The 12,413-nt window shown below is 47.0% G+C and overlaps 1 protein-coding gene across 3 annotated transcripts in view; it reads right to left on the reverse strand.

Annotated features, from left to right (window-relative positions):
* DDX4 (DEAD-box helicase 4) overlaps nucleotides 1–12,413 on the reverse strand; it is a 140,405-nt gene that overhangs the window by 19,453 nt on the left and 108,539 nt on the right. For all 3 annotated transcript variants that reach the window (XM_073556650.1, XM_073556649.1, XM_073556648.1), the window contains 2 exons: nucleotides 6,799–6,965; nucleotides 6,561–6,706 (listed from right to left, as the gene is read on the reverse strand). In XM_073556650.1, coding sequence (XP_073412751.1) covers nucleotides 6,561–6,706; nucleotides 6,799–6,965 — 313 coding nt within the window. The remainder of the gene's footprint in view (nucleotides 1–6,560; nucleotides 6,707–6,798; nucleotides 6,966–12,413) is intronic.

Raw genomic sequence — 12,413 nt, forward strand, 5'->3', positions numbered from 1 at the left:
ATTACATTTTGCATGCACATTAATTTACTTTTTCTGCTCAGACCCAGTTTCACATTCAAAATATATGTCTCAGGAGGCAGGCTCAGACGGTGTTAGGCCCAGTATGGATTGCACGTGATTGCACAAAGGTTAGAAAGGGTACCGTATCCCCAGATAACATGTATGGATAGCGTACACATTCAAAATATATGTCTCAGGAGGCAGGCTCAGACGGTGTTAGGCCCAGTATGGATTGCACGTGATTGCACAAAGGTTAGAAAGGGTACCGTATCCCCGGATAACATGTATGGATAGCGTACACATTCAAAATATATGTCTCAGGAGGCAGGCTCAGACGGTGTCAGGCCCAGTATGGATTGCACGTGATTGCACAAAGGTTAGAAAGGGTACCGTATCCCCAGATAACATGTATGGATAGCGTACACATTCAAAATATATGTCTCAGGAGGCAGGCCCAGTATGGATTGCACGTGATTGCACAAAGGTTAGAAAGGGTACCGTATCCCCAGATAACATGTATGGATAGCGTACACATTCAAAATATATGTCTCAGGAGGCAGGCTCAGACGGTGTTAGGCCCAGTATGGATTGCACGTGATTGCACAAAGGTTAGAAAGGGTACCGTATCCCCAGATAACATGTATGGATAGCGTACACATTCAAAATATATGTCTCAGGAGGCAGGCTCAGACGGTGTTAGGCCCAGTATGGATTGCACAAAAATTAGAAAGGGTACCGTATCCCCAGATAACATGTATGGATAGTGTACACATTCAAAATATATGTCTCAGGAGGCAGGCTCAGACGGTGTTAGGCCCAGTATGGATTGCACGTGATTGCACAAAGGTTAGAAAGGGTACCGTATCCCCAGATAACATGTATGGATAGCGTACACATTCAAAATATATGTCTCAGGAGGCAGGCTCAGACGGTGTTAGGCCCAGTATGGATTGCACAAAAATTAGAAAGGGTACCGTATCCCCAGATAACATGTATGGATAGTGTACACATTCAAAATATATGTCTCAGGAGGCAGGCTCAGACGGTGTTAGGCCCAGTATGGATTGCACGTGATTGCACAAAGGTTAGAAAGGGTACCGTATCCCCAGATAACATGTATGGATAGCGTACACATTCAAAATATATGTCTCAGGAGGCAGGCTCAGACGGTGTTAGGCCCAGTATGGATTGCACGTGATTGCACAAAGGTTAGAAAGGGTACCGTTTCCCCGGATAACATGTATGGATAGCGTACACATTCAAAATATGTCTATACATCAGGAGGCAGGCTCAGACGGTGTCAGGCACAGTATGGATTTGACGGCCCAGATTACACAGCGGAGGAGCAGGGAGAGGTAAAGATTGCAAATGCTGGGGCCCTGCCCAAGCAAGGGGCCCAGTGCCAGTATGAGGGGCCCAGTGCCAGTACCGACGCCCACGAGTGGGCCCCCACTCGTGGGCGTCGGTACTGGCACTGGGCCCCTCATAGTTCAGGGGTGTGTCTGACGGCGGGTGTGCACCACCACCGTCAGAGACACTTGATTGCACTATGAGGGACCCTGTGCCAGTGCCCGCGCCCAAGAGTCGGCCTACCCACCTGTCCAGGGCAACGGCACTCGAACGGTGTCGTGCGCTAGGTGGTGACCCCGGCCATGGGGGGGGGGAGGCAGCACAGTTAGGGAGTTTTAGAAAGTGGCATATGTTGATGTTGGACATTCAGCTGATGCAAAAGGCGAAATAGGTGAAGTACCAGGAAGAGGTGGACCAAAGCAAGCCATTTTTCTGTCACCCTATGTGTCATCAGGGGAAGGTGGGACAGAATCCTTGGAAACCCATGCGTGGTTCATTTTAATGAAGGTTAGATCATCCACATTTTGGGTTGACAGACGGGTCCTTTTTTCTGTCAGGATTGATCCAGCTGCACTGAAGACTCTTTCCGATAGCACACTTGCAGCTGGGCAAGCGACCTCCTGTAAGGCATATTGGGCCAATTCAGGCCAGGTGTCCAGTTTAGCGGCCCAATAGTAAAAGGGGAATGACCTGTGAGGGAGAACATCGATATGGGAGGAAAAGTAGTTTGTAACCATAGTTGACAACTGCTGTCTCCTGTCACTTTCCATCGATGCAGTATTACCAGTTGTGTGAGCGGTATTTGAAAAATCAGTCCACAACATTGTCATGAAACCCCTGTCTCCAACGCCACTTCTGCTGTGTGCACCATGAACACCTCTGCCAAGCTGCCCCCGGCCCGTACGGCTCGTGTGAGAACCATCACCGCTGCTGTGTGCTGGGAATGCCTCAAGCAACCGATTTACCAGAGTTGCTTGTTTATTAGCCAATATTAGGTCAAGGTTCTCCTGTGGCATGATGTTTTGTAATTTGCCTTTATAGCGTGGATCCAGGATGCTGGCCAACCAGTAGTCGTCATCGTTCATCATTTTGGCAATGCGGGGGTCCCTTTTTAGGATCCGCAAGGCATAATCTGACATGTGGGCCAATGTTCCCGGTGTCAATGATGCACTGCGAGTGCTGGGTGGAGGAGCACTTTCTGGCAAATCCACATCCCTCCAGTCACGCAAACCCTGTACCAGACCTTGCCACGCCAACATTTTCACTTGCCCCACGAGATGCATCCTCCTCCCCTAAGCAATCATCCTCATCATCATCCTCCTCCTCCTCTTCTTCCTCCACCTCGTCCAGGAGAGGTCCCTGAGCAGACAATGGCTGAATGTCATCAAGGATTCCCTCCTCTTCCTCCTCATCAACATTGGCTGCAGACGCCTGCTCCTTAAGGTGCGTCAAAGTTTGCATGAGCAGACGCATAAGTGGGATGCTCATGCTTAGGATGGCGTCGTCTGCGCTTACCAGCCGTGTGCATTCCTCAAAACACTGAAGGACTTTACAAAGGTCTTTCAGCTTCGACCACTGCACACCTGTCAACTCCATGTCTGCTCTCAAAGTGCCTGGCCGTGTATCCTCCCACAAATGCATTATGGCCTGCCTCTGCTCGCACAGCCGCTCCACCATGTGCAGGGTGGAGTTCCACCTTGTTGCAATGTCGATAATGAGGCGGTGGTTGGGAAGGTGGAGCAATCGCTGCAGCTTCTGCATACGAACGGAGTGTACAGGCGACCGGCGGATGTGCGCGCACAGTCTTCGCACCTTCTGGAGCAGGGCTGTTAACTCCGGATAATTTTTGAGGAAGCACTGCACCACCAGGTTCAAGGTGTGAGCCAAGCAAGGTATGTGGCTGAGTTTTGAAAGGGCTATGGCTGCCACAAAATTACGGCCGTTATCACTAACTACCTTGCCTGCCTCAAGATGTACACTGCCCAGCCATGACTCAGTTTGTCGCTGAAAGTACTCGGCCAGCACCTCGGCGGTGTGTCTGTCGCCCAAACACATCATCTGCAACACAGCCTGCTGACGCTTTCCACTAGCTGCTCGATAGGGGGACACATCGTGTGCAACAGTGGCAGCTTCAGATGGAGTGCTCGTACGACTGCGCTCTGTGGACGAGCTTTCGCTTCTGAAGGAGGAGGAGGGTCGAACGCCTACAGCCAACTGTTTCCTATACCGTGGGCTAGGCAGCACTGTCCCACCACCGCTGTCCCGTGGACCCTGCATCCACCACATTAACCCAGTGCGCAGTGATGGACACGTAACGGCCCTGGCCATGCCGACTGGACCATGCATCAGTTGTGAGGTGCACCTTTCCGCTCACTGACTGCTTGAGTGCATGGACAATGCGGTCTTTCACATGATGGTGGAGGGCTGGGATGGCTTTGCGAGAGAAGTGGCGACTGGGTAGGTCATAGCGTGGTACTGCATAGGCCATGAGTTCGCGGAAAGCTGTGCTTTCCACCAACCGAAAGGGCATCATCTCAAACGAGATTAGTTTGGCAATGTGGGCGTTCAAACCCAGTGTACGCGGATGAGAGACTGAGTACTTTCTTGACCTACTCAGTGTCTGGGAGGGTGAGCTGGACTTGAGAGCTGCATATGGTGGAAGTAGCGGTGGACAGGGCGGACTGAGAGAGGGTTGATGATGGTGATGGAGTTGGTGTTATTTCTGATGGCCTAGAATCAGTCTTTCGTTGATATAACAGTGGGATTCCCTGACTGCTGTGGTCTTGCAACGACACCTCAACATTTGCTGCTGTGCTAACCGGTGGGCTTAAAGTGGGGGAAACAATGTAGCATTGCTGACTACCTTCATTGTGATCAGTTGCACATGTGGCACTTGAGGTTTGGTGTTGTGTCCAGGCTTGCAAGTGCATGCTGGTTAAATGTCTAAGCATGCAACTGGTATTCAAATTTTTCAGATTTTTCCCTCGGCTAAAGGTCTTTGCGCACTTTTTACAGATAACCTTGGCCTGATCATGAGGATTTTGTTCAAAAAAGTGCCACACTGCACTCTTCCTACTTTGGCAGACATTTTGCGGCCTAGCACGCTGTGATCTTTTGACCCTCTGGACAAGCTGTCCAGCAACTCTTTTGATGTTTGGAACCGGTCTTTGGAGTGCTCCGGGCCTGCCAGATAACAGCTGTTGCGATGTCGATGTCTGCTGTGGATGCTCCTCATCTGAGCTATTGGAAGCAGCACCCTCTTCCCCCGATGCCAATCTGGGTCAACAACTGGGTCATCCATCACCTCCTCTTCTATGTCATGTGCACCTTCCTCTGTGTCACCGTGTATGGTGGTATAGTGTGCGGGAAGGGGCACCTGAGTCTCATCAGGGTCAGAATCTGGCTCTGTACACTGCGAGGACAATGTAGTGCTCTGAGTGAATGTACCAGCAGAATCATCCATCAGCGGCTGTGCATCAGTGCACTCCATGTCAGATTCATCTTGGCCTGGGTAATTCACCATTTCACTTGATAATCCAGGCATGGTATGCGAAAACAGCTCCATGGAGTAATCAGTAGTATGGCCTGCGTCATCCTTCAATCTTGGTTGGGGTGAAGGACACAAGGAAAGGTGTGGTTCATGAACATGAGCCTCCAATGACGACTCAGTGCTTTTACTTTTTACAACTGAAGAAGAGGAGGCGATAGAGCTGGAGGCTGAGTCAGCAATGTAACACAAAACTTTTTCCTGATGCTCTGGCTTTAAAAGCGGTTTGCCAACTCCTAGAAAACTAAGCGTTCGAGGCCTTATGTAGCCAGACGATGACGCAGGGTCAGCACCTCCTGCATTCGGTCCTATTTTGCTCTTGCCACTACCATCAGATCCACCACCAACACCATCATTACCAGCTGCCAACCCCCGCCCAATTCCACCAGCCTTCCTCATTTTTGGTAGAAATGTAGACAAAATCCAACAAACTATATAGTAATGTAAAACAAGGTACAAGGTGTCTATAGGACAGGGGAGATTTTGAATTTCTGCAGACACTTGTGGACACTGGACACTTTTGGATTGTGTGAGGCCCACTGATATCTGAGCGCTATGTGACAGGCTCGATGGCACAGCTGTGACCAAAGTGACTAGATAAGGGAGATTTTGAATCTCTGCACACACTTTTGGACACTGGACACTTTTGGATTGTGTGAGGCCCAATGAATATCTGAGCGCTATGTGACAGGCTCGATGGCACAGCTGTGACAAAAGTGACTAGAGGATAAGGGAGATTTTGAATCTCTGCACACACTTTTGGACACTGGACACTTTTGGATTGTGTGAGGCCCACTGAATATCATAGCGCTATGTGACAGGCTCGATGGCACAGCTGTGACCAAAGTGACTAGAGTATAAGGGAGATTTTGAATCTCTGCACACACTTTTGGACACTGGACACTTTTGGATTGTGTGAGGCCCACTGATATCTGAGCGCTATGTGACAGGCTCGATGGCACAGCTGTGACCAAAGTGACTAGAGGATAAGGGAGATTTTGAATCTCTGCACACACTTTTGGACACTGGACACTTTTGGATTGTGTGAGGCCCACTGATATCTGAGCGCTATGTGACAGGCTCGATGGCACAGCTGTGACCAAAGTGACTAGAGGATAAGGGAGATTTTGAATCTCTGCACACACTTTTGGACACTGGACACTTTTGGATTGTGTGAGGCCCACTGATATCTGAGCGCTATGTGACAGGCTCGATGGCACAGCTGTGACCAAAGTGACTAGAGGATAAGGGAGATTTTGGTCCCCTGCTCAAAGCAGGATTCGCTAAATCATCCCAGTCAGATGTCTGTCCAGCCTCTGTTTGAAGACTTCCATTGAAGGAGAACTCACCACTTCTCTACATACATACATATACACATATACATACATACACACACACACAAAAAACAACAAACTATAAACACACAATCCTGTCTGCTACCGTACAAGAGCAGTGTAGGACAGGAAACATTACACCATCGCTCGTTCCTTATTCACCACAGTCTTGAATGTTGCAAGATGAAACAAGCAGGAAAATCAGAGGCAGCGACAATCGGGCCGTTCCCAGCAGCGTTCATTGCAATAATGCAAATATGGAGTATCAAAAGGAAAAAAATGCATTATGTGCCCCCGTCTGAGCCGCATATTTTCGAAGTAATGCCTACCAATGCTTTGCAGGATCTCCAGCAGTTTATCCCGCTTTCCATACTCGTCCACTTGAATGATTTGCTGCTCGACGTCACTGCAGGCACCGCCAACTTCGCCGACCGCCACAAACAAGTAATCAGGCTTTAAAATATCTTTGGCAAGGCTAAAAAAAAAAAAGATCAGGATTATAATTAAACGCCCGACTGTTGGACAGAAGTTGCTCCTCGCTCTGACGGGGCCCATGGCTGTTCTTACTCCTGTATTTCTGTGGGGAATGTGGCGCTGAACATCAGCGTTTGCCTTTCTTCTTTACTCGGCATTCCTGGACTTGCCAGCAAATTCTTCATATCGGGTAAGAAGCCCATATCCAGCATACGATCGGCTTCGTCCAGTACGAGGTATTTCACTTTGCTCAATCCGATCTGTTAAGAAATGTGAGAATCAGCTACAGGGAGTAATGTCCTCGGTTACACTGACAACCTGCCGATCTCACCAGCAGAGACATGGAAGAAAGTTTACAGATTCAGCAGAAATATTTGGAGAGACATTTTTTAGCAAAAATAAATAAATCTACATTTTCTACAGCCTATGTGTTGTACAACTGTCTGCCTGCAGAGTGAGCTAACTGAAAATCGGTCAGTGAATTGGTTCTGACTGCAGAGTTTGCAACTTTCTGAGCTCTTAGGAGGGGTTATCCGGTCTAAAATGACAAGTCTGCAGTCAACTCTGCCATTAATGCAGACAGAAACCATTTGTCTTACAGACCAACCCGCTCAAAAAAAAAAAAAAAGAAAAAAGAGCACCCTCTATACAGGCCTGATCGAAATGGTGGAGTCTTATCAGCAATACTGCCGGCGTATATAGTCAGGCCATAAAGATAGGATCTCGTGTAAATACGCCTGCTGCCCCACGAGACACTGGCACAAGACACTTAACTAAATGCAGCTTCTGATCGGGGTGTTACAGTGCAGAACGGTGATAACTTGTATTTTACTACTTTTAGCCCCCTGCTCTTTAACCCCTTCATGACCAAGCCTATTTTGACCTTAATGACCAGGCCATTTTTTGCAATTCTGACCAGTGTCCCTTTATGAGGTAATAACTCAGGAACGCTTCAACGGATCCTAGCGATTCTGAGATTGTTTTTTCGTGACATATTGGGCTTCATGTTAGTGGTAAATTTAGGTTGATAATTTTTGCGTTTGTCAAAAAATCAGAAATTTGGTGAAAATTTAGAAAATTTTGCAATTTTCAAATTTTGAATTTTTATTCTGTTAAACCAGAGAGTTATGTGACACAAAATAGTTAATAAATAACATTTCCCATATGTCTACTTTACATCAGCACAATTTTGGAAATAAAATATTTTTTTGTTAGGAAGTTATAAGGGTTAAAAGTTGACCAGCGATTTCTCATTTTTACAATAAAATTTACAAAACCATTTTTTTTAGGGACCACCTCACATTTGAAGTCACTTTGAGGGGTCTATATGGCAGAAAATACCCAAAAGTTACACCATTCTAAAAACTGCACCCCTCAAGCTACTCAAAACTACATTCAATAAGATTATTAACCCTTCAGGTGTTTCACAGGAACTAAAGCAATGTGGAAAGAAAAAATGGACATTTTAATTTTTCCAACAAAAATTTTCTTTTAGCATCAATTTTTTCATTTTCACATGGGAAACAGGATAAAATGGATCCTAAAATTTGTTGGGCAATTTCTCCTGAGTACAACGATACCTCATATGTGGTCATAAACCACTGTTTGGGCGCACGGCACGGCTCAGAAGGGAAGGAGCGCCATTTGACTTTTTGAATGGAAAATATGCTGGAATATTTAGCGGTTGCCATGTCGTGTTTGGAGAGCCCCTGTGTGCATAAACATTGGAGCTCCTCCACAAGTGACCCCATTTTGGAAACTAGACCCCCCAAGGAACTTATCTAGATGCATAGTGATCACTTTGAACCCCCAGGTACTTCACAAATTGATCTGTAAAAAAAAAAAAAAAAACACTTTTTTTTCACAAAAATTTTCTTTTAGCCTCAGTTTTTTCATTTTCACATGGGCAACAGGATAAAATGGATCCTAAAATTTGTTGAGCAATTTCTCCTGAGTGCACAGATACCTCATATGTGGTCATAAACCACTGTTTGGGCGCACGGCAGGGCCCGGAAGGCAAGGAGCACCATTTGACTTTTTGAATGGAAAATTAGCTCCAATCGTTATCGGACACCATGTCGCATTTGGAGAGCCCCTGTGCACCTAAACATTGGAGCTCCCCCACAAGTGACCCCATTTTGGAAACTAGACCCCCTAAGGAACTTATCTAGACGTGTAGGGAGCACTTTGAACCCCCAAGTGCTTCACAAAAGTTTATAACACATAGCAGTGAAAATAAAAAATAATTTTTTTTCCTCAAAAATGATTTTTAGCACACTATTTTTAATTTTCACAAGGCTAACAGGAGAAATTGGACCACAAATCTTGTTGTCCAGTTTGTCCTGAGTACGCTGGTACCCCATATGTGGGGGGGAACCACTGTTTGGGCACACGGCAGGGCTCAGAAGGGAAGGAGCGCCATTTGACTTTTTGAAATGCAAATTACTTCCAATCGTTAGCGGACACCATGTCGTGTTTGGAGAGCCCCTGTGTGCCTAAACATTGGAGCTCCCCCACAAATGACCCCATTTTGGAAACTAGACCCCCTAAGGAACTTATCTAGATGTGTAGTGAGCACCTTGAACCCTCAAGTGCTTCACAAAAGTTTATGACGCAGAGCCGTGAATAAAAAAAAAATTTTTCCCTCCAAAAATTATTTTTTAGTGCGCAATTTTTTATTTTCACAAGGGTACCAGGATAAATTAGACCCCAAAATTTGTTGTCCAGTTTGTCCTGAGTACGCTGGTACCCCACATGTGGGGGGGAACCACTGTTTGGGCACACGTCGGGGCTCGGAAGGGAAGTAGTGACATTTTGAAATGCTGACTTTGATGGAATGGTCTGCGGGAGTCATGTTACATTTGCAGAGCCCCTGATGTACCTAAACTGTGGAACCCCCCCACAAGTGACCCCATTTTGGAGACTAGACCGCCCAAGGAACTTATCTAGATGTGTGGTGAGCACCTTGAACCCCCAAGCGCTTCACAGAAGTTTATAACGCAGAGCCGTGAAAATAAAAAATATTTTTTTTTCCACAAAAAAAAAATGATTTTTAGCCAGCAATTTTTTTTTCACAGGGGTAGCAGGATAAATTGGCCCCAAAAGTTATTGTCCAGTTTGTCCTGAGTACGCTGGTACCCCATATGTGGGGGGGATCACTGTTTGGGTACACGTCGGGGCTCGGAAGGGAAGTAGTGACATTATGAAATGCTGACTTTGATGGAATGGTCTGCGGGCATCATGTTACATTTGCAGAACCCCTGATGTACCTAAACTGTGGAACCCCCCCACAAGTGACCCCATTTTGGAAACTAGACCCCCTAAGGAACTTATCTAGATGTGTGGTGAGCACCTTGAACCCCCAAGTGCTTCACAGAAGTTTATAACGCAGAGCCGTGAAAATATAAAATATTTTTTTTTCCTCAAAAAAAATGATTTTTAGCTAGCAATTTTTTTTTTCACAAGGGTAGCAGGATAAATTGGACCCCAAAAGTTGTTGTCCAGTTTGTCCTGAGTACGCTGATACCCCATATGTGGGGGGGATCACTGTTTGGGTACACGTCGGGGCTCGGAAGGGAAGTAGTGACATTATGAAATGCTGACTTTGATGGAATGGTCTGCGGGCATCATGTTACATTTGCAGAACCCCTGATGTACCTAAACTGTGGAACCCCCCCCCCCAAGTGACCCCATTTTGGAAACTAGACCCCCTAAGGAACTTATCTAGATGTGTGGTGAGCACCTTGAACCCCCAAGTGCTTCACAGAAGTTTATAACGCAGAGACGTGAAAACAAAAAATATTTTTTTTTCCTCAAAAAAAATGATTTTTAGCCATCAATTTTTTTTTTCACAAGGGTAGCAGGATAAATTGGACCCCAAAAGTTGTTGTACAGTTTGTCCTGAGTACGCTGGTGCCCCATATATGGGGGGGAACTATTGTTTGGGCACACGTAAGGGCTCGGAATGGAAGTAATGGCGTTTTGAAATGCAGACTTTGATGGAATGGTCTGCGGTCGTCATTACGTTTGCAGAGCCCCTGATGTGCCTAAACAATAGAAACCCCCCACAAGTGACCCCATTTTGGAAACTAGACCTCCCAAGTAACTTATCTAGATGCCTGGTGAGCACTTTGGACCCCCAAGTGCTTCACAGAAGTTTATAACGCAGAGACGTGAAAATTTAAAAAAAAAATTTTTCCACAAAAATATTTTTTTAGCCCCCAATTTTTTATTTTCCCAAGGGTACCAGGAGAAATTAGACCGCCAAAGTTGTTGTGCAATTTTTCCTGAGTACGCTGATACCCCATATGTTGGGGTAAACCACTGTTTGGGCACACGTCGGGGCTTGGAAGGGAGGAAGCACCGTTTAACTTTTTGAACGCAAAATTGGCTGGAATCAATGGTTGCACCATGTCGCGTTTGGTGACCCCCTGATGTGCCTAAACAGTGGAAACCCCTCAATTCTAACTCCAGCCCTAACCCCAACACACCCCTAACCCTAATTCCAACCCTAACCATAACCCTAACCCCAACAGACCCCGAACCCTAATTCCAACCCTAACCCTAATTCCAATCCTAACCCTCTTTCCAACCCTAACCCTTTCCAACCCTAACCCTTTCCAACCCTAACCCTCTTTCCAACCCTAACCCTCTTTCCAACCCTTACCCTCTTTCCAATCCTAACCCTAACCCTCTTTCCAACCCTAACCCTCTTTCCAACCCTAACCCTAACCCTCTTTTCAACCCTAACCCCTTTTTTCAACCCTAACCCTCTTTTTAACCCTAACCCTCTTTTTAACCCTAACCCTCTTTTTAACCCTAACCCTCTTTTCAACCCTAACCCTCTTTTCAACCCTAACCCTCTTTTCAACCCTAACCCTCTTTTCAACCCTAACCCTCTTTTCAACCCTAACCCTCTTTTCAACCCTAACCCTCTTTTCAACCCTAACCCTCTTTTCAACCCTAACCCTCTTTTCAACCCTAACCCTAATGGAAAAATAAAAATATTTTCTTTATTTTATTAGTTCTGCCTACCTATGGGGGTGATAATCGGGGGGGTTTATTTACTTTTTCTTTCATTTTGATCACTGTGAGAGTGATCAAAATGAAAGAATGGAATCTGCAGCAGGCAGATTCGGGCGGGCGCACTGCGCATGCGCCCGCCATTTTCAAAGATGGCGGCGCCCATCATCCGGACCCGAGGGACACCGGGAGGGTCGGGGGGACTCAGGAGGTACCGGGGTGGGGTGAGGGGGGGATCGGAGGCTGGCGGGGAGCAGAGGGAATGGGAGGGGGGCAGATGATGACAGCGGCGGCAGATCGCCGCTGTCATTCAGTTGCGGGGGGGGGCGATCGCCGGTGGGGGGGGTGGAATCGGTGTCTCCAGCCATGTCCGATGCTACAGCAGCGTCGGACATGGCTGGATTGTAATATTTCATCAATTTTCATTGATGAAATATTACTATCGCTCTGATTGGCTGTTTCACATTTAACAGCCAATCAGAGCGATCGTAGCCACGTGGGGGCGAAGCCACGCCCCCTGAGGTGAATTACAAAGCCCCCTGTATCTGCGGGTCGGGTGACCTTTCAGTGACCCCGGTCACCCGACCCGCAGGGGGGCTTTGAAGTCATGACGCCACATAGGCATCACTGGTCAGATTTGAACCAGGTTTCATGACGCCTATGTGGCGTCAATGGTCGTGAAGGGG

Source organism: Dendrobates tinctorius, unplaced genomic scaffold (assembly GCF_039654945.1).
Source record: "Dendrobates tinctorius isolate UK_male_01 unplaced genomic scaffold, ASM3965494v1 ptg000237l, whole genome shotgun sequence".
In the NCBI taxonomy this organism is placed as follows: domain Eukaryota; kingdom Metazoa; phylum Chordata; class Amphibia; order Anura; family Dendrobatidae; genus Dendrobates; species Dendrobates tinctorius.